This window comes from Budorcas taxicolor, chromosome 21 (assembly GCF_023091745.1).
Source record: "Budorcas taxicolor isolate Tak-1 chromosome 21, Takin1.1, whole genome shotgun sequence".
In the NCBI taxonomy this organism is placed as follows: domain Eukaryota; kingdom Metazoa; phylum Chordata; class Mammalia; order Artiodactyla; family Bovidae; genus Budorcas; species Budorcas taxicolor.
In genome coordinates this window covers 15,099,877-15,123,075 of record NC_068930.1, presented here as the reverse complement: position 1 = coordinate 15,123,075, position 23,199 = coordinate 15,099,877, and the positions used below count along the sequence as shown (strand labels likewise).

Genomic DNA, 23,199 nt, shown 5'->3' with positions numbered 1-23,199 from the left:
CAAGAGTACTGGAGTGGGTTGCCATTTCCTTCTCCAGGGGATCTTCCTGAGCCAGGGATCAAACCTGGGTCTCCTGCTTTGCAGGTGGATTCTTTTACAACTAAGCCACCAGGGAAGCCCTGGAAAGTGCCTGACAAGTGCTAATTTGTAGCTGATGGTGCCTAGCACTCAGTGTGAACGAGGAGGCAGAAAAATGCAGCTCGTGAGGGTGGAGGGAGCTCAGGGCTTATTCTTTGAGCAGGGATTACTTGAAGGCTATGGGCCTGGGATAGATATATCAGAGAAGTTTGCTAGGAAGAAAGTTGTGGCTCCAGGGTGAAGCAAGATACAGGGGAAGAATACTTCCTAGAGGAATTGGTTGCAACTCCAGAAATAAGCACCACAAAGAAGCCTCCAATTCTGTGTTCTGTGTCTCTTAGGAGAAGGATTTATTTCCCTGCTCTTTCAATATCAGAGAAAATCATAAAAATTGATTTGTTTGTGCTTCTCTATTATCTCTATAGGATTTGGAACTGTACCTGAAAATACCTTTGTTGTTGTTCATGTGCTGAGTTGTGTCCAACTCTTTGTAACCCCGTGGACTGCAGCACGCCAGGCCTCCCTGTCCATCACCAACTCCCAGAGTTTGCTTAAACTCATGTCCATCACGTCTTTGATGCCATCCAACAATCTCATCCTCAGTTGTCCCCTTCTCCGCCTGCCTTCAGTCTTTCCCTGCATCAGGGTCTTTTCCAATGAGTCAGTTCTTCACATCAGGAGGCTAAAGTATTGGAGCTTTTGCTTCAGCATCAGTCCTCCCAATGAAAATTCAGGGTTGATTTCCTTTAGGATTGACTGGTTTGATCTTCTTATTGTCCAAGGGACTTGGACTTCAAGAGTCTTCTTCAGTACCATACCTTATCTCATGTTTAAAAATAAAAATTGTATTTCTTAGAGTGCATACTTTTTATGATTTCACATTTTCTTTAATCAGGTTATAAACTAAAATTTGACTTACCTTTCAGAGAAAATGCAGACTACATTTTAAAATGTCTAAGTATTAAGTATTCAAAGTACTTCAACTTTTGCTTTCTCTCAAATTGGTAACATGCTAAGTGCATCTCAGCCTATTAAATAAAGAGCCTGTTCTGAATTCAATATATCTTTTAATAAGGGTGAATATATTGGGTACAGAGAAGGCAATGGCACCCCACTCCAGTATTCTTGCCTGGGAAATCTCATGGATGGAGGAGCCTGGTGGGCTGCAGTCCATGGGGTCGCTAAGAGTTGGAGACGACTGAGTGACTTCATTTTCAGTTTTCACTTTCATGCATTGGAGAAGGAAATGGCAAGCCACTCCAGTGTTCTTGCCTGGAGAATCCCAGGGACGGGGCAGCCTGGTGGGCTGCCATCTGTGGGGTCGCACAGAGTCGGACATGACTGACGCGACTTAGCAGCAGCATATCGGGTAACTCTTGGCTCCCTTAAAATTCATATTCTAAAATCAATATATTAATGGTGGTGAATTGTTCAAAGCGTATACATGTGCTCAGGTACACGTCAGAATTGAAATAATCCAGGATGATGAGCCATCCTGGCATAGATTTTGTTACTGTTCAACTTTTTAAGAGATTAAAAAAAATGATTATATAGATATGTAAAGCTCATGATGAAAATCACTAGAAAATTATAATTGTGTTAGATTATAATCTGACTTTTTTTTTTCTTGGCTGCACCATACAGCATGGGAAACTTCCCCAAACAGGGATGGAACCCCTGCCTCTTGGTGGAAGCTCCAGGTCTTAATCGCTGGACCACCAGGCAAGCCCTGCTAGGTCTTCATTTTTAAAATGAAGATAATGATAGTTTTTTTCTGCTAGGATTGCTTATATACTTATGAATTGACTACTAAAATGAAACCTTTAATATAAGATCCAGCCAATGCAAAAGCATAATAAAAATAAATGACATTTTAATGAAGGAAATGCATTATTTGCAAGTACTAGTTATCTTAAAATATCTATAAATATAAAGAAAATTAATAGACAATATATTGGAATTTACAAAGTCAGTAATGTGTAAACAACATCAAAATTAAGAAAATGAAAACCAGTGGCCATACCCAGTAGAAAACATTTAAAAACCTAAAAAAAGAAAATGTATAGAACCACCAAAGGGTATAACAGCAAGAAACAAAAAGTATTATAATGCTTAAAAACTATGTGAGGAAGTTCTAGAACTGTACTGAAGGACATGAAAACACTAAATAATCATTTAAATAGCTAGTTAGTTGAGAACCGTTTAATGTATAAAAAGCTTGAAGCATGAAGTCATTGAGAGGATAAACTAAATGGTCACTATATTAGTGGGGTAAATTGGTTGCTTATTCATCAGGGCGAAATACATCAGCAAGTTACACGAAACACAGTAACGATTTCAAGAGGAGTTAAAGATCAAACACTCGGAAGAAACTCCATAAACAAAATGAATAAAATAGTGGAAACTGCTATACAAGCAACCTGAAAAGCAGGAATGATAACAGAACTAGATTTAAGATGCCACAATGAAACAAAAATTGCCTTTGAAGATTAGAAGCCATAGGATAATTGGTTAAAAGAAAAAACTTGCAGCATAAAAACAAATAGATGACAGTAATAATATAAAATTTCTTTTTAATCAGTAAGCAAAAGACCATTCAATCTAGAAGAAAGTTTAAATCAAAGAGGCAGAAATCTGAGTAGCTAATAAGCATATGAATGGCTCATGCTATATTCAGCCACCGTCATGGTTGTTAAGATTGCAGAAGAGGAAGCCAGAGCACCTGGGTTGACACCCAGTCTCCTCCCCATAGAATAGAGTTTTGCCAAGAGAACGCATTGGTCATACAAACACCCTCTTCCAACAACACAAGAGAAGACTCTACACATGGACATCACCAGATGGTCAACACCAAAATCAGATTGATTATATTCTTTGCAGCCAAAGATGAAGAAGCTGTATAGAGTCAGCAAAAATAAGACCAGGAGCTGACTGTGGCTCAGATCATGAGCTCCTTATTGCCAAATTCAGACTTAAATTGAAGAAAGTAGGGAAAACCACTAGACCATTCAGGTATGACTTAAATCAAATCCCTTATGATTATACAGTGGAAGTGAGAAATAGATTTAAGGGACTAGACCTGATAGACAGAGTGCCTGATGAACTATGGATGAAAGTTTGTGAATTGTACAGGAGACAGGGATCAAGACCATCCCCCTGGAAAAGAAATGCAAAAAAGCAAAATGGCTGTCTGGGGAGGCCTTACAAATAGCTGTGAAAAGAAGAGAGGCGAAAAGCAAAGGAGAAAAGGAAAGATATAAGCATCTGAATGCAGAGTTCCAAAGAATAGCAAGGAGAGATAAGAAAGCCTTCCTCAGCAATCAATGCAAAGAAATAGAGGAAAACAACAGAATGGGAAAGACTGGAGATCTCTGCAGGAAAATTAGAGATATCCAGGGAACATTTCATGCAAAGATGGGCTCAATAAAGGACAGAAATGGTATGGACCTAACAGAAGCAGAAGATATAAGAAAAAGTGGCAAGAATACACAGAAGAACTCTATAAAAAAGAGCTTCATGACCCAGATAATCACGATGGTGTGATCACTCACCTAGAGCCAGACAAACTGGAATGTGAAGTCAAGTGGGCCTTAGAAAGCATCACTACGAACAAAGCTAGTGGAGGTGATGGAATTCCAGTTGAGCTATTTCAAATCCTGAAAGATGATGCTGTGAAAGTGCTGCACTCAATATGCCAGCAAATTTGGAAAACTCAGCAGTGGCCATAGGACTGAAAAAGGTCAGTTTTCATTCCAATCCCAAAGAAAGGCAATGTCAAAGAATGCTCAAACTACCACACAATTGTACTCATCTCACACGCTAGTAAAGTAATGCTCAAAATTCTCCAAGCCAGAGTTCAGCAATATGTGAATCGTGAACTTCCAGATGTTCAAGCTGGTTTTAGAAAAGGCAGAGGAACGAGAGATCATATTGCCAGCATCTGCTGAATCATGGAAAAAGCAAGAGAGTTCCAGAAAAACATCTATTTCTGCTTTCTTGACTATGCCAAAGCCTTTGACTGTGTGGATCACAAGAAACTGTGGAAAATTCTGAAAGAGATGGGAATCCCAGACCACCTGACCTGCCTCTTGAGAAACCTATGTGCAGGTCAGGAAGCAACAGTTAGAACTGGACATGGAACAACAGACTGGTTCCAAATAGGAAAAGGAGTACATCAAGGCTGTATATTGTCACCCTGCTTATTTAACTTCTATGCAGAGTACATCGTGAGAAATGCTGGGCTGGAAGAAGCAGAAGCTGGAATCAAGATTGCCGGGAGAAATGTCAATAACCTCTGATATGCAGGTGACACCACCGTTATGGCAGAAAGTGAAGAGGAACTAAAAAGCCTCTTGATGAAAGTGAAAGAGGAGAGTGAAAAAGTTGGCTGTGAGCTCAACATTCAGAAAACGAAGATCATGGCATCTGGTCCCATCACTTCATGGGAAATAGATGTGGAAACAGTGTCAGACTTTTATTTTTTTGGGCTCCAAATCAGTCCAGATGGTGACTGCTGCCATGAAATTAAAAGATGCTTACTCCTTGGAAGGAAAGTTATGACCAACCTAGATAGCATATTGAAAAGCAGAGACATTACTTTGCCAACAAAGGTCCATCCAGTCAAGGCTATGGTTTCTCCAGTGGTCATGTATGGATGTGAGAGTTGGACTGTGAAGAAAGCTGAGTGCCGAAGAATTGATGCTTTTGAACTGTGGTGTTGGAGAAGACTCTTGAGAGTCCCTTGGACTGCAAGGAGATCCACCCAGTCCATCGTAAAGGAGATCAGTCCTGGGTGTTCATTGGAAGGACTAATGCTGAAGCTGAAACTCCAATACTTTGGCCACCTCATGTGAAGAGTTGACTCATTGGAAAAGAGTCCGATGCTGGGAGGGATTGGGGGCAGGAGGAGAAGGGGACGACAGAGGATTAGATGGCTGGATGGCATCAGCGACTCGATGGACATGAGTCTGAGTGAACTCCAGGAGTTGGTGATGATAGACGGGGAGGCCTGGTGTGCTGTGATTCATGGGGTCGCAAAGAGTCGGACACGACTGAGCGACTGAACTGAACTGAACTTCTCCCCAAACTGGCTGTGTGACTTTTGGCACCTTACTTAACATCTCTGGCTCTCTCTCGTCCACCATGAAATGATGATAATTATCACTGTACTTGCAGTGGAGACCTGTGGTGAGGATTCACATGGTTCAGTAAATGTAAAAAGCGTACTCAGTAGCACACGGTAAGCACTTAAAGTGTAAACTGTCACCTCATCACCTTTGTTTCAGTAGCTTAAATTACTAAATTAGTTTAAGCCATCAGATTAACAAGTATAGTCAAGGTTTTTCAAGAACAGTGATGATTAAGTGTAGCAAAAGGACTCTCTTCAATGCAGTTGGCGGGAGCATGACCTGATACAGCCTCCTAGAGGAGACTTTGGATTAAAATTTAATAGACATATCTTTATGCATTTATGTACTAAATATCTGTTTTAGAGAGGTAGCTGGGGCTTGGAGAAATACAGTAATTAGCCACAGTCTCACAGATGCTAAATGCTAGAAATGGGAATTGAATTGAAGTCTCTCTGGTTTCACGGTCCTACCATGGCCCACTGTTAATAAACATATGACAGAAAATGTTCAGTTTCATTAGTTATAAAAAAGCACATATTAAGACAACCTGAGGCCATTTTATTCCTATGAAATTGCTGTATATTAGATAAAAATCTGTGGTTGGCAAAGTTGCAAGGAAGTGGACAGGCTCACTCACTGGAGCCAGGAGAGTAGAAGTTAACACAGTATTTTAGGAGAGCAAGTTGGCAGTACTTGCTGAAACTGTAAAAATAGGTGTACCCTGTTACTCAATAATTCCACCTAAAATTTTTCTGGGGGAAAGCATCATGGAAATATAAGGATATCTATGTATAAAATTATCATAGTGTCTGTAGCTGTTAAAAATTGGAAACAATCTTAGTTACAACGTAAGATTTGTTTTTGTTCAGTTGCTCAGTCGCATCCGACTCTTTGTGACCCCATGGACTGTGGCACGCCAGGCTTCCCTGTCCTTCACCGTCTACCGGGGTTTGATCAAACTCATGCCCATTGAGTTGATGATGCCATCCAACCACTTCATCTGCCTCCCCCTTCTTCTGCCCTCAATCTTTCCAACATCAAGGAAGACTTTTCCAATGGAAAGAAGCTGGAAGATTGGTGAAGTTAATTACAGAATATTCTTTTCCAGTGGCAGATTGATTAAGTTAATTATGGAATATTCATAAAATAAAGAACCACTCTGAATTATGGAGAAGAATCAATTTTTACAATGGAGAATGTTTCCTATACTTTTTGTCAAGTTTAAAACACAAGTGGTTAAAAAGCATATACATTAAAATAAGGCTAAAAAATCATGTTATTTCATAAGCAGCTTCTATGTACTTGTCCCTGTTCTTACTGCTTTTTGCTGACTTATTTCACAACAGCTGCTGAGATATGTATCTTTTTTAATTCACTCTTTACAGATTAGGAAACTGGAGAGAAGTTATGTAACTTATCCAAAATTTAATAGCCACTCTGAGCCAGAGCCAGAATTTAAACTCACTTCATCTGCCTCTAGAGCCCCAATCTTTATCCAGTACACTGTGATCTTATTTTCCTAAGATGTTGTTTAGTTGCTAAGTCGTGTCCAACTCTTTGCAAATCCATAGACTGCAGCATACCAGGCTTCCCTGTCCTTCAGTATCTCCAGAGTTGGCTTAAGCTCATGTGCATTGAGTTGGTGGGCTTTCTTGGTGGCTCAGGCAGTAAAGAATCTTCCTGCATTTCAGCAGACCTAGGTTTGGTCCCTGGGTTGGAAAGATTCCCTGGAGAATGGAATGGCTACCAACTCTAGTATTCTTGCCTGGAGAATTCCACTGATAGAGAAGCCTGGTGAGCTGTGGTCCATGGGGTTGCAGAGAGTCGGACTTTCACTTTCTTAAGTTAAATACATATTTAAAATACATTACAAATTAGAGCTGTGTGTTTGTCAAAATATGTAAAAGATAAACATTACATTTTTTCCTTTTAAGCTATTTTTGTAAACTGTACAGCATTCATACAATTAGTTTATAATAGTTTGTAAAGACAGCTTACATTTTAAGGAGAGGAGTTGACAGACTTGCTGAGCAAGGCTTTCTGATTTTTTTTAAAGTTCAGTGCAGGGTTTTGGATTTGGAAATGGGTGGACGCTTGCTCCTTGGAAGAAAAGCTATAACAAACCTAGACAGCGTATTATAAAGCAGAGATGTTACATTGTCAACAAAGGTTCATGGAGTCAAAGCTGTGGTTTTTCCAGTAGTCATGTTTGGTTGTGAGTGTTGGACCATAAAGAAAGCCGAGTGCTGAAAAATTGATGCTTTTAAACTGTGGTGTTGCAGAAGACTCGAGTCCCTTGGCCAGCAAGGAGATCAAACCAGTCAATCCTAAACGAAATCAGTCCTGAATATTCACTGGAAGGACTGATGGTGAAGCCAAGCTCCAATACTTTAGCCACCTGATGCAAAGAGATGGCTCATTGGAAAAGACCCTGATGCTGGGAAAGATTCAAAGTGGGAGGAGAAGGGGACGACAGAGGATGAGACGGTTGGGTGGCATCACTGACTCTGCGGACATGAGTTTGAGCAGGGAAGGGGAGATGTTGAAGGACAGGGAAGCCTGTTGTGCTGCGGTTCATGGGGTCACAAAGAGTCGGACACGACTGAGTGACTGAACGGCGACAAACGGGTGGGTTGGATTGCCTTGCTCGAAGACAGATGTGGTATATGAGGAGGGCCGGGTCGATGAATCCGGCGCTGCCTTTGCTGTTGGTGGCTGCCTCGGTCAGGGCAAATCGTGACCTCTTGGGTTTTGCAGTCTCATGCTGTTGTGACTCCTGCCATGGGAAACAGGCCTGATTCCAAGCAGGGACGTAAATAGAATCGCCGCCAAGGAAAGGATAGTTCCTTTCTTCTTTCCCAGCCATGTGTCTGTCCATATCGCATTTTATTGGGGTCACTTTGCATGTGCATCAGTGGGAACCAACTGCTATATTGTGATGTCATGTGAGAATGTTTTCCCTTTTGCGTGCAGTGAAAAGCTTCTGATAGAATAAGGCTTGTTTATACCCCCAAATGTTCTCCTTTTATTCACATGAAGGTTAAAATGAGGAGTGGGGAGGATCAATATGACTCTTCAGTTTGGATTTAGATCTTAAGTGTGTATCTTTCTTCCTTAAGCCAACGGATGGTTTTATTCATATTGATTTTGATTAACTTTGCCATTGAATCAGTTGATATCTAGTTACATCAAAGAACTTTAGAGTAAAGCATAATAATGAGAATTCTTTAAAGAGAGTTTCAGCTGAGAAAAATACTTTTTTCTGTGTCCCACATACTTTTTTATATGCCAATTTAAAACAGTTTCATTTTCTAATATAATGGATAGTATCTTTTTGACACAAAACTTAGTTTTAACATCCAACTTTTAAAAACTTCTTTATATTTACTGTGCTTAAAGCTTGTGTAAGCAGATTTACAATTCTTTTATACAGAGAAAAATTGCATAGTTTGAAGGTAATTTCAGGTCAGATTAAAATCTGTTACTTGTCCTTTGGCTCTGAAATCCTGAATTGCTACTCAGACACAGACTTCCTGTGCACTTTCATTCACTAATTTAACCAGGAATTCGTGGTTAGCATGTTCTTGATCGGGCTTCCCAGGTGGCACTTGTGGTAAAGAATCCACCTGCCGGTGCAGGAAATGTAGAAGCAGATTCAATCCTAGGCTGGAAAGATCCCCTGGAGGAGGGGATGGGAACCCACTCCAGTATTTTTGTCTGGAAAATTCCATGGACAGAGGAGTGTGAGGCTACAGTCCAAAGGGTTGCAAAAGAGTCAGACATGACTGAAGCAACTTAGCAGTCATACACACACTCATGTTCTTGATAAAAGCCTGCTGATATATCATTTTGTTTCTGAAAATAAGGTGAAGCAACATGGAAAGGCCCATTTCCCTGATGGTGAAAGTTTTATTCCTAATTAGGTTATATCTGTATTACCATCCTACTGTGCTGCCTTCCCCAAATGATTGCTTGGTATCTGTGCTTCTTACCTATGAAAAGGTGAGACTGCAAAGGTGTGTGATAAGTCCCTATGAAGAGTTCTCTTATTACGCTAAAGTTAAAGACATTATCTATTATTCATTCTTCTATTTGAGTGAAATGAAATCCTCTCCACAATCAATCCAGGAAGACTCTCCTGTTGAACTGAGAGACTTCCTTTTGTCATAAATTGAAAATGGTATCATTCCTTTTTGCCTCGGGTGACAGAGATCTTGGGTCTTAATTGAAGTGCCTTTCTCATACCTAAAGATAAAAGTATATATAGATTTTCTGCCCCAAGTTATTTTTTGGCTCTGCTTTGTCTGTTTTCATAGAGGTTTTAGCATTAGAAACTGTTAAAAATAATTTTCACAGTTAAGTATAAACAATATAGTCCTCAACTAAAAAAAATATCTTTATCTTTTATTTTTTTATTATATAAATACTGTGATGTAGGAGTTTGGCAAGTTGAGATGTTGTGGAACTTTTTATCCTATGTTCATATGTTGAAAGTTCAATTATATATAAACCTTGGAAAATGGAAATATTTTGAAAGTTTCATTGGTTACTATTTCAGTATTAGTTATAACACTAAATGTTCAGTGCATTGATCTGTGCTTAACTCAAGCATATCCCAGACACAAAGTAGTCTATTTCCCCTCTATCTCTCACTGTTTATCTTTTCCTCAAAGATATTTCTTATAGAGGACAGACTGAAAAAGCGGAATCAACCAAATATTCATAAATAGGAGGATTCGCAAATTGTCATTTATTCAGATTGTGAAACTTACATAGCAGTTTAAAGAAATGAGAAATATACTAATACAGTCATCAAGTCATATTGATAGACAAAAAATGAAACTGCAAAATATATTCAGTTTAGCACAAAAATTTTAAAATACATTTTTCTCAAGAATATAATTATGAAAAAAAGAATATAATTATGAATATAGATTCTCAAAAGATTTTAGAGATTCCTATATAATTTCCTTCTCCAGGAAGGAATGGTAGTATTTATGGACATCCAGAAGGACTTTTTTTCTGTCATGTTTCAATCTTTTACACATTTTTAAACTTGGAATTTCTATATTTAAAAGTAATATATTAAAGTGCCAAACATGAATAGCCTTCATTTTATCTCTAGCTTTAAAAACAGCATTAATGTCCTAGGTGGATTCTGTGCTTTGCTGACACAATTCTAGGACATTGAGAAAGAGGAAACGATCATTTACCCAAAATAATAATTTTAAAAAACTTCTTTTACTATGAAATGTTTCTTTTTATACAGATATCTCTTGTTCTTCTGTTGCCCTTCCCGAAGCGTTAAGAAATCATGGAAATTTTAAGATAACGGTACAATGACTGTGGGTTGAGGCAAAGCTAAATTGGACCAAAGTCAGTTTGGCAAATTGTCATGCTGTCTTTGTATTTATTTCTTTCAACTTTAACACCCACAATTTATTAAGTGAGACAGAGGATACAAGAGGAAGCTCAGAATCCTGTTTGGATACCGTTTAGGAAGGAAGCCAGGTCTTTATGGGGCAGCCCCTTCCTCTTCGCCACTGGCCAGGAAAACCATCTTTCTGTTTAAAACCTATTCAATCTGAGAGAGGTGGGGTGACTTCGGGAAGGAAGGTGACCTCTCCCTTGTAAAGTGGAAAGGCTCTGTCCTCCACCCGCCCCACGCCGTGACTTATTCAACTCATTTCCACCACTGTTTATGAGAACACTTGTGTTGAATGCTTGTAGTGACAGCAGTAGTCATTTAAAATATAGCTCAAACGTCATGCCCTCAGATTTCCTATGTTATTTCAAATCTTTAATCATTACAATCCCAAATGGAGCTTTTGGTCAGCTCAAGTTTGCCTGTGCCCTGTTAGAGTTAGCAGAGATGTTTCGAACAAACCAGAAGTTTAATAATACATATGCTACTCCGGTGTACAATATAAGCATTGCTGCTTGCTATCAAATCTGAAAAGAAAATGCCTTAATGGGAGCCAGGTCATTTCCAAAATGATACAGTGATGTTTTTCTAAGGTGCCTTAATTTCTGGGGTACATAAGTAGTTTGATATATGGAACTGATGTACATGCTGGCTGAGGAAGGCCATCAGTGGAACTTATTTAAACTTTGATGGTTTTTCAGCATATTGTCCTTTTAAAATGTATTTGAATTTTGACCTCAACTTTAGCTATGCTGATTTATTTAATTTGCTTTGTATGTGGCTGTGAAATACTGGTCATTCTTTAAAAACTGGCTCCTTAATTCATTTCTTTAAGGTATTTTGTAAGATTTGTATAAAATAATGTCTTTAAATTATATTTTATATTTTATAAGTTTTTATGAAACTATTTTAGAAGATCAGTGATAGAAATTGTAAGGACCTAATAGAAGTAGAAGAAATTAAAAAGCAGTGGCAAGAATACACAGAAGAACTACACACAAAAAAGTTCTTAATGATCCAGATAACTATGACAGTGTGATCACTCACCTAGAGCAAGACATTCTAGAGTACAGAGTGGAGTGGGCCTTAGGAAGCATTACTGTGAACCAAGCTGGTGGAAGTGATGGAATTCCAGCTGAGCTACTTAAAATCATAAAAGATGATGTTGTTACAGTGCTGCACTCAATATGTCAGCAGATTTGGGAAAATCAGCAGTGGCCACAGGAATGGAAAAAAAGTCAGTTTTCATTCCAGTGAAATGGAAGGAAATCTATGACAAACCTAGACAGTGTATTAAAAAGCAAAGACATCACTTTGCCAACAAAGGTCCATCTAGTCAAAGCTATGGTCTTTCCAGCAGTCGTGTATGGATTAAGAGTTGAACCATAAAGAAGGCTGAGTGCTGAAGAATTGAGACCTTTGAGTTGTGGTGTTGGAGAAGACTCTTGAGAGTCCCTTGGACTGATCCTAAAGGAGATCAGTTCTGAATACTCACTGGAAGGACTGATGCTGAAGCTCCACTACTTTGGCCACCTGATCGAAGAGCCAACTCACTGAAAGTGACCCTGAGGCTGGAAAAGATTGAAGGCAAAAGGAGAAGGGGTCAGCAGATGAGTTGATGAGATAGCGTCACCAGCTCAATGGACATGAATGAGATAGCGAAGGACAGGGAAGCCTGGCGTGCTGCAGTCCATGGGGTTGCAAAGAGTCAGACCCTGCTTTGCGACTGAACAGCAACAATTTTATAAGATATATTTAATATTTTTATAAAATATAATACTGTATTATAATTAAGACATTCTATCCTACAATCCTTTTTTGGAAATAACTGTAAGTTTTCAGAAATGTTGCAAAGATGATACAGAGTTCCCATATACCCTCACTGAGTTTCTTCTCATGTTAACATCTTACATTGCCATGATGCATTTATCAAAACTAAAAAAAAAAAAAACAAAAACCTGACATTATCCATTACTATTATTAACTAAACTCTGGTCTTTATTTGGATTTCACCAGTTTTTCCACTAATGTCCTTTTTCTGTTCCAGGATCCAACCCAGGGTACCACATGGCGTTTTGTCATCTAATCTCCTTAGTCTTCTGACTTGCGACAGTTTCCAAGTTTTCCCTTTTCCCATGACCTTGGCAGTCTCAAGTAGTACTTGCCAGAAATTTTATAGAATATTCATCATTTCTTAACAAAAATGTTTAACCTCTGGGATTTTTGAACGAAAGCCCTGGTAGACTTAGTAATAGTTTGTACCACCAATTTTCCACTCATATATCAGTTTCAGCCTGGTGATTATTTCTTTTTAAATTTTTCTTTTATTTTTTTATTCATTAATTTTTTTATTGGAGAAGCCTAGTGATTGTTACTTTAGCTTCTTATCAGCTATAGAAGCACTTTAGGATTAAAAGTTGATTTATGATTAATATTTATATGGTTTAATTTTGTTTAATATTGGCTTCAACTGTGAATACATTTTACATTCTCAGTGTTGGCAGCTTGTTCAGTTTAAACCCCACAGAAAGTTTCTGTTTTATCTGTTGTTTATCAGATTCGAGATGGACAAACAAACTGTTACGTGCTAAAGAATAAAGATTTAGAACAAGCTTTTAAAGGAGTTATTTACTTGGAGATGGACCTCATATATAATCCGGTAAGTCTAACTAGACTACCTCCCAACTTCTTTGTACCAAAAGTAAAGGGTGGCCAACCTGAAGAGAGTCAAATCACTATAAAATGTTTCAGAATTTTTACAGCTACAGAGAAAATAGTGTTTTGAAATTTAGCCAAAAAAAATCAGTGCTGGACAGTCTCATATAAATCCTGTTGGCCCAGTAGAATTGATGGTGTGTAATTCTCAATAAATCAATGTATACACGTGTTCCCCATCCTGAACCCCCCTCCCTCCTCCCTCCCCATACCATCCTTCTGGGTCATCCCAGGGCAGTGTATACCTGTGACGGATCCATGTTGATGTATGGCAAAACCAATACGATATTGTAAAGTAGTTAACCTCCAATTAAAATAAATACATTTATATTAAACAATAAAGAAATAAATGTAAAAAAAAAAAACAAGAAATAAGAGGGAAATTAGGTTCTTGGCTTTATTACCTTTAATCTTCTTCCATTGACAGTTGAACAGAGATGTTTTCAAGCCTCTATGTTATTTAACTATTATAGTAGATGCTCTATAATCAGACATTATCAGGACAAATCGTTAATGGAAAACAGCAGTAAAAGGAGGATTTTTTTTTAAATGCAGCTTGCACTTTTAGCGTAAGATAAAATACGTGAATATATATTCCCTGCCAGTCTTTAGGTGCAGACCTGAAACCTTTTTTCTAATAGCATAGACTTAATATTTTTAGTTCTACAGTGTATTCCTTGCATACATACACCTATAACATCTTTAAATTCTAATTTCAGTTTCTTGAAAGTGGAGATATTCTTTAAAGACACAGGACAGTCTGAATGTGGAATCCCTCTAGGTTATTTTTGCATAAAATCATCACCTCAGTAGCAGTGTCTTTGTAGTAACTGGCCTTTCTCAACACTTTCCAGAACAACACTGATTTCAAGTCTTTTGGTCTGTGTTAGGGCCTCCCTGGTGGCTCAGCAGTAAAGCGTCTGCCTGCAACGCAGGAGACCCGGGTTCAATCCCTGGGTCGGAAAGGTCCCCTGAAGAAGGGCATGGCAACCCACTCCAGTATTCTTGCCTGGAGAACCCCATGGACAGAGGAACCTGGCGGGCTACAGTCCATGTTGTCTCGAAAGAGTCAGACACGGCTGACCAACTAATACTTGTATAATATATCAATAATCTCTATAATAATTAAAATATAGAATTACAGTATTAGACAGAATTGGCATAAACAGGTTTACGAATTAGTGCATTTGGTTCTGATGGACATACAGTTCAACTGTTGGGAGCAGAAATTCCTAGGCATGTGGGAACATGGCTTACTTAGCTGTGAGCATTCCTTTGTCATAGTATCAGCAGCAGGTTCTAGAACAGGAAGGGACAGCACAGGTTAGTTAGTGGGGTCCATGATTATAGGAGAGTGGTGCCTTTATAGTAATTAGAAGAACGGCTGCCATTTATTACCTACCTACAATATCCCAGGCTCTGATACTGTTTCATTTCATTCCCAGAAGCAGCCTGGTCCATAGCAATCATGAATGTCATCTTATGATGAGCAAATGGAATTAAAGAGGAGAACTGATTTGCTAATAGATGAGTGAGTTTAGGATCCAGATGCAGGTCTTCCCGACTCTTCTCCCTGATGATACACTGCTGATTCTTTGCCTTGTTTAGGAGATTATTCATAAAATCAGTAGCGGGGAAGTTCGATACTTTATTCCTAGAAATGTTAGGACTCTGGGCACAGGCTCCAGTACGCGGGTCTGCTGTTACTTCCTCTTCTTCCCCATTGAACATTTCCCTTCAAGGAGAACCTCTGGTGTGCGTTACACACAGATCACCCTGCATCTCCTGTTTTCTTCTGGCAAGGGCTTGTATATAGAATATGCATACATGTAAAACTGGAGTTTTAGGAGGGAAACAGCCTGAAGTCCAAACCTGTTAGTTCAGTAATGTTCTAGTTATCCATCTGATATAGAAGAGAAGGACTTGAATTTTACTTTTGAGTCATTTGGACAAACCGCAGAATCTCTCTGACCCTCAGTTTATTCCCTAAAAACAGGACTAAGATGACTCATGTACTTATTTTTCTGGATCATTGAGAGGAAATGAGATTCTCTATGGGAAAAAAAAAAGAATGTTTTTATGAGCCAGAAACTGATTTTCACATTGCAAGGTATTACTGACAAAAGGGATAGTTCAAAACCATGATGTGAAGGGAAGTTTGACTTTTAGAGACTTTAGTTGGAGGACGTCGTGAGTCAATCTCTGCAGTGGCTTAAAAAAATCTCTTCAATTTGCAGTGTGGGAAGAGCCCCCATGAGTCTCCAGTCTGACCTCCAGTCTCATCACTCATGACAGTGATGTTCATGAAGTGAGACCCCAGAAGCCCTGCAGAGCACCAGGGCACCCCTAGGTCTCTGCTCTCCACCCCTTCCCAAGCCCTTAGGGTCACAAGGTGTTGGTTTCTAGGGCTTCTCAGTCATTCGAGAGAGAGTGAAATCCATCTCAATGCTTCTGTTTTTAACCCTGATGTTTCTTTCTAGATCAAAGCAAGTATTCGGACCTTTACTCCCAGAGAAAAGCGGTTTGTTGAAGATGGCCGCAAGCTGTCCAAAAAGGTAGGTCAGGGCAGTAACCTGGCTTGTTGGTACACTCAGCACCAGCACCTGGAGTACTTAATACTCATGACTTGGTCTCATCTCCCCTCCCTCTCCATTCCTCCTCCCTCTCTCCAGTTTCCCCCCCATCATCTCCCCTTTCCTCCCTAGATGAGGACTTGGGTTGGAGTCAGTAAAGAAGGGAAAGACTGAGAACATATCTGTTGGATGATGCAGAGATTGTCAGCCCCTCATTCATCCCTGAACCATGTTGTAAACAAGAATTCTGAGCACCAAGCCTCCATAAACCTCCTGAGTATCCCGGGCCCCTCCGCCCTCCTTCCATCACAGCCATGCTTTTCTCCATCCTTGCACATTTCAGAGAGGCATTTTGCTTATGACGTCCATCATACAGTTAAGCCGGTGGCTCTTTCAAGATGTCCAGCCTCAGATTCACCCACAGATCCTCCCACTTCTGTTTTGCCTAAATTTGAGATGTGTCAGCATTTTACCCCCGGTGGAATTAATCCTCACTCCCCCTGCTAGGGGCCCTTAATTCCTCTCTCATCAGCTCAACAGAAAGTGAAGATCAGGGCTGAGTAGAGGAAGTTTCACATTTTTCTTACCACGACCTTTGCAATTTTTTTCAGAGCCCCTCCCTGTTCTAGTCCAAGCAGTTCAGGATTCCACTCTGTACTTATTGTCCCTCTTCAGTTGTGTAACAGCGTGTCCCCTTTTTAAGGTGTTTATGACTTCCACCACTTCCTGTGGGGTGAGCAGCTGGGGATTACATAAAGCAAGTTAAATATAAAGGCAGCTTACCATCCTTTGGTTTCCCATGAACTTCTGGACACACTGGGGAAAGGCCTTACACCTCTTCTGAAGGGAGCATCCGAATGTTTTGTTCTGGTCTGCCACAACATGGAGTGTAATATTTATTTTGTGTAATCGTAGTCAGTGGCTTTATTATTGTTATTATTATTGCCTTTTGCTCTGTTTACTTGAAAAATTAAAACCTGAATTGAGGTAGGGGGCATTGCTGTTTTTGCAAACAGATTGAAATGAATCTACCTACATCTGGGAGGAAAGACTGCCTGTGCCAAACAGGACCTTCACCTCCGTGTGGGGTGGCTTTGGGAGGTGGGAGCACCAGAGGGTTTGGGGCTGAGACCCTGGGGTATGTTAGATTTCTCCCTCAGGGCCTCTCACCACTAAGTATCCCCAGGTGGTTGCAAAGTTGAAACCTGTACTTGTGACTCAGCTACTTAAAATCTCTTGGTATGTGCCAGGCACCGTTGTAAGCCCTTCAAGTGTCACCACAACCTCCAAGGTTAGCACTCCTATGTCAACCTCATTGAATAAGAGAGGTTAAGAAACTGGCCCAAAATCACACAGCAAAGAGGTGGGAGAGCTGAATTCCCTCCGCAGAAATTTACTTTGGTGTGTTGCTGTTGTTGTTCATTCGCTGAGTCATGTCCAGCTCTTTGCATCTCCATGGACTGTAGCATGCTAGGCTTTCCTGTCCTTCACTTTGTCCCGACTCGTGTCCATGGAGTCGGTGATGCCATCCAACCATCTCATCCTGTCACCCTGTCCTCCCGCTCTCAGTCTTTCCCAGCATCAGGGTTTCCAGTGAGTTGGCACTTCACATCAGGTAGCCAAACGATTGGAGCTTTATAGACTTTTTCTTCTAGGTGTGATGAGCTAGAATGCATGTAGATTTCTACTAAAACTACCCAGTTCCTTCCAAACTAAAAACTAAACAGCACAAATCCTCACTCTATTCTCTCTCTCTTTCTCCAACACACACACATACAAACTCACACACATCATATGCCTAATGACGGTATTTTTACCAGCTCAGTTTTGTGTTGAACATTATTGAAACAGCCTGTTCTCCTTCAAAGGAGCTATAAAATGCATTGGATTTTCTTTTCCTCCCTGAATGGTCATATTTAAAAAATGAATTCTAGAAAAATTTTAGGACTCTTCTTTATTGTTTTTGTTTTTTATTTTATTCTTTATTAATTCTTTATTCTTTATTGTTAATTAGTGGCTATACAGAATATAGTTCAAATGACCAAGCCGTCTGATCTAAAGAGAATAATTGAAGTGTGTAAGTCTCGTTGCCTGTTTTCCATTTTTTTAAAATCAGATCTTATCCAGAGATGTAGACCGAGTGAAGAGGCTCACCATGGGTATATGGAATACAATACAGTTCCTTAAAAGCTGCTTCCAGTGGGAGTCCACGCTGAGAAGTACAGTAGCATTCATGGTAAGGTTCCTTTAAAAAAAAAAATTCAGGTTATTTGTTCTGAGTCCCAAATCCAAAGGCAGTTGAGTTTTATTATACTTAGATGAAACAGAATGGTGCACATTCAGCAAAGCGGAAGTTTATACCAGTAAGGAAACTTAAAAAATAAAGGATGTACAGTCACCTTCTTGAAATATATTATGTAGGAGACATAGGAGACTATGTAGGAAGTTTCTTTCTAAGATCGTCCTTATCAGATTTATCCTTGGAAATCCCTTAACTTACCCGACTCATGATTTAGTCACTCAGTCGTGTCCAACTCTTGCAACCTCATGGACGGTAGCCCTCCAGGCTCCTCTGTCCATGGGATTCTTCCAGGCAAGAATACTGGAGTGGGTTGCCATTCCCTTCTCCAGGGGATCTTCCCAACTGAGGGATCAAGCCTGAGTCTCCTGCATTGCAGGCAGATTCTTTACCCACTGAGCCACCGCACTCCTACTCAGATACTGTCTCTTGATGGGCTTCCCTGATAGCTCAGTTGGTGAAGGATCCACTTGCAATGCAGGAGACCCTGGGTTCAATTCCTGGGTTGGGAAGATCTGCTGGAGAAGGGACAGGCTACCCACTCCAGTATTCTCGGGCTTCCCTTGTGGCTCAGCTGGTAAAGAATCCGTCTGTGATGCGGGAGACCTGGGTTTGGTCCCTGGGTTGGGAAGATCCCCTGGAGAAGGGACAGGCTACCCACTCTAGTATTCTTGGGCTTCCCTTGTGGCTCAGCTGGTAAAGAATCCGTCTGTGATGCGGGAGACCTGGGTTTGGTCCCTGGGTTGGGAAGATCCCCTGGAGAAGGGAAAGGCTACCCACTCCAGTATTCCGGCCTGGAGAATTCCGTGGACTCTATAGTCCACGGGGTCGCAATGAGTCGAGCATGACTCTGAATGTTCTTGTGGTGCTGGTTATGGCCATTTGTTTCATCACTACATGGGTCTGTTTCTCTCCTTCTGTGCCCATAAGTGCCGGCGTTTTTTTTGGAAAATGGCAGATGAACAATCATATGATTGACTTGCTCTAATTTATGTTTTAAGTAAATCATTGACAGACTTTGGTATACAAAACATATGTTCATATCGAACCTCTTGAGTCATAACTGATTACTACAAGTTGACTCAACAGCACTGAGGAGAACCATGATGTCTGTGAAATACACTTTTATACCATCGGCCCTTCCTTATGAGCATGCTAAAATCACAGAATCTCAGACCTGCACGTGATCTTCAAACCACCTGGGTCAACCTCCGAGAGTCCCAGAATCTAGTAGGGACTTGAAAGTTATTAATAGCACAGTGTCCTCACTTTGCATCTTGGGGCATCCTCCCTTGTCTGTAAAGGAGCTTGTCATTGACCAGATTGGTAGCATCCGGCGTAGGAGGAGGAAAAAGAGAAAAAAGTAGCTCAGCTGCTCTTCTTGCGCCTTCTGTATTATGCCAGTAGTACCCAACCTTTTTGATACCGAGGACTGGTTTCATGGAAGACAGTTTTTCTATGGACCAGGGGTGGATGGTGCGGGGGTGTTCCAGGATGATTCAGGGTTTTCACATTTATTGTGTGGTTTATTTCTCTTCTTATTATAGCAGCTCCACCTCAGGGCATCAGGCATTAGATCCCAGATGCTGGGGACCCCTGTGTGATGTCATTAACTTCTGTCCCCTGTACAGGTCACAGTGTGACCTAATACGTATGTGAGCAGTCTAGTCACGATCGTGGCTCTTCTGTCCCCTGCATCCGATCATCAGGCTCATTCCTACCCACCAGGCATATCTGCACGAAAAAAAAAGTCAGTCCCAGAGGTCAGTGGGTTCAAAGTCACTTCCACTTTTATTAGGTAAGCAGTGTACTGGCTCCACAAGAGGCCTTTTCTTAGCCATTGGGGCTCATTCTGTTTTGTCCTTAGTTAATGCTAGTTTTTTGTTGGTTTGGGAGGCAGAAGTTCTGTGACGGCTGCAGCCTTGGCCTTTAACATCCTTTTTCTTTGGTTTAAAGTTGCTCGACCAATTGGCCTTGGTTACACCATGAAGAAGGGTTTCTTTAACCCCTATCTGACTTTGACTGGGGGTCGATTCACCCACTTTCCTTTCTCACGTTCCCCCTCAGCTGGTGGCTGCTTCTCTCCGGTCTCCCTGCCTCTTTTTCCCACCTGAATTCTCTTTACAAACTTTCCAGGGAACGTTCTCTGTGATTCTGGGCAAAAGAGGCCAGTTACCACCACTGGTGGCTTCTTCCACTCAGCACCCGGGCCAGCCGCTTGGAAGAGGAAAGGGTTTCCTCTTTCTGGAGCTTAGTTTCTGGCACTGGGATTTTTAGAAAAACAAGAGATCTGTTGCATTGGATTATGTAGGGGGATGACAGAAATGATTAATGGGCTGTCGGCGTGATCTGAAGAAAGATTACCGCAAGTGAATAGAAGTAAGTTGTTTCATGGAGGAGGCTTCTACCCGGGAAGCGAGCCTTGGCAGCGGGGCCACTTCTGCACCGCCTGTGACCTGAGTGAACCCTCCTTGCTGACACGACGTTGCACAGTCCTCTGCCAGCCTGGCTGCCAGGCTCAGGCTGGCACATGGTCTTTGAACATCCCTCAGTCCCACAGAATGAAAGATACAGGGGTGCTCTTCTTGCTGGTTTGCCAAAATGAGATTTTGCAGGAATCCCTTGGGAGCATCCAGGACCGTGAGAGGCCCCACTGGCAGTGTGGATAGGGGACATTTTCCCCTGGACCTCCCTGGAAAAATGCAGAGTCAATTACCAGTGATCCGTGCATCCACTCTCTCTCTCTCTCTCTCTGGGTTGTCTTGAGAGCTTCACTCAGATACACTTAATTTTCTGTTGTCCTTTGGAGTTCGGCTTTTGAATGACTGTGTCACGTTGACCCTGACCAGCCATGGCGGATCTCAAGAGATAGGGCACAGGTAGACGTGCGTATCTCCCTTCCCTAAGCTGCGGATGTGTGATTTCATTCAAGAATGTTTTTGTCGCTGCCATCATAGTCACTGCAAAACCATTTATGCTCCTCAACATAAGAACACCTAAAGAAAATGCATTATTAGGATAAAATACAAAATGTGTCATGCTGCTGCTGCTAAGTCGCTTCAGTCACGTCCGACTCTGTGCGACCCCATAGACAGCAGCCCACCAGGCTCCCCTGTCCCTGGGATTCTCCAGGCAAGAACACTGGAGTGGGTTGCCATTTCCTTCTCCAATGCATGAAAGTGAAAGTTAAGTAGCTCAGTCGTGTCCGACTCTTCTCAACCCCATGGACTGCAGCCCACCAGGCTCCTCCGTCCATGGGATTTTCCAGGCAAGAGTACTGGAGTGGGGTGCCATTGCCGTCTCTGAAAATGTGTCATAGCCTCCCTTATTTATTTATTTAATAAGATCACGGGTAGCTGAGCCTTCCTATTTTTCGGAAGACATTTTGTTTTCGTGGCTCTTGCTTACAGACTTAACATCAGCTGCTTGTGGAGGACTGATGGGGGAAGCCACACCCGGAGGGTGCCACTGGCCATGTCCCTGACTCTGGAGGGCTCCCTTCAGGGTGGTCTTTTGGCCGAATGTTGGGTCCTCCAGTGACCTGGGCCAGACAGGGAGGAGGGGAGACTCTAATGCTGAAGCCTGGCTTCCCTCCTCCCATCCCCTCTCGGGAATACCATATTTGTCTTGTGGGGTATGGTACAAATATTCTCCTACAATCTGCTGAAGACAGACTTCTGCTCCTGGTCTTAATTCATCCATGTGATGCCTTAGTTCATGCCTCTTCCACTTGCCCTGATATTACAGAACAATTTTTGTGCTGTCTGAAGCAAGGTCTTTTTTTCAAAAATTTTAATTTCTTAAAAAAAAATGTATTCATTTATTTGGCCCTGCCGGATCTTAGTTGCAGCATTTGGGGTCTTCGCTGTGTCATGCAGAACCTTTCAATGCAGCCCCTGAACTCTCTCTCGTGTGCTCAGGCTTAGTTGCTCTGTGGCTTGTGGGATCTTAGTTCCTCGACCAGGGATCAAACTCAAGTCCCCTGCATGGCAAGATGGATCCTCTACCACTTTGCCACCAGGGAAATCCCTGAAGCAAGGTCTTAAAGCAAGGATTTATTTATCAGTAGGACTGCATGTGAAAGCCTTTCTCTGTTAGATAATTAGGATAAGTGCTATTTGAGGGTTCATTGCCCAGATGTGAGAAGAACCGGGTTGGTTGAACCAGTCTCCTCTGGGGCTTGTCCTTCCCCTAGAGGTACAGCACTGCAAGCAAAAGGCAGAACTCTAGGAATTTTTGTTCACTTCTGTTTTGTCAGATAACATAAAGTTGCATTACTAACATCATGTCTGTGTGTCTATTTTCAGCTGATAAAAAGCAGGAATGCTATAGGATCATGTTTAGGATATTCTGGCTGTTAATTTTAAGACTTTATGAAAGCAAGCCATACATTTTCTAAGGAATCCTGTGGATGTGTATATGAATATATCATATCTTGTTGAAAGCGGGAGTTAAAGGAAAGCAGCCTGTTGAGACCTAGGTCCAGAATCACAGGAGAGGAAGGAAATCTAGGTCCATGTGGTGCCCAGTCAGAAGCAGATGAACAAACATGAGAAAAATTATCTTCTTAGGCTGTCTAAGCATCAGCCTACCCCATGGGGATGAATCCCCTCTCCACGTAAGATGGGTGGTTCTATTCCCCATACTAAAAGAAGAAAGTTCTCTTCAGTTCCCTGACACCTGCTATGTGGGTGTCGCTATATGCTGTTTAATTCATTCTTATTGTGAGGAGTTAATTGTGGACTTTTCCTTTAGTTTTTCTTGAAGTATAGTTTTATAATGATTTACAATGTTGTGTCAGCATCAGGTATATATCAAAGTGATTCAGTTATACGTATATATGTCTCTTCTTTTCCAGATTCTTTTCCCATATAGGTTATTACAAGATACTGAGTATAGTTCCTTGTGCTATACAGTAGGTCATTGAATGCGAACTTTTTTACAGCAGTCAAGTTCTAAATCACCCTTCTATAGGCTTGA

General features: G+C 41.0%; 1 protein-coding gene across 1 annotated transcript in view; it reads left to right on the top strand.

Moving 5' to 3' along the window:
- Positions 1–23,199, top strand: part of MCTP2 (multiple C2 and transmembrane domain containing 2) — a 202,325-nt gene that overhangs the window by 102,432 nt on the left and 76,694 nt on the right. The window contains exons 14-16 of the mRNA XM_052659435.1: positions 13,190–13,291; positions 15,828–15,902; positions 18,037–18,156. Coding sequence (XP_052515395.1) covers positions 13,190–13,291; positions 15,828–15,902; positions 18,037–18,156 — 297 coding nt within the window. The remainder of the gene's footprint in view (positions 1–13,189; positions 13,292–15,827; positions 15,903–18,036; positions 18,157–23,199) is intronic.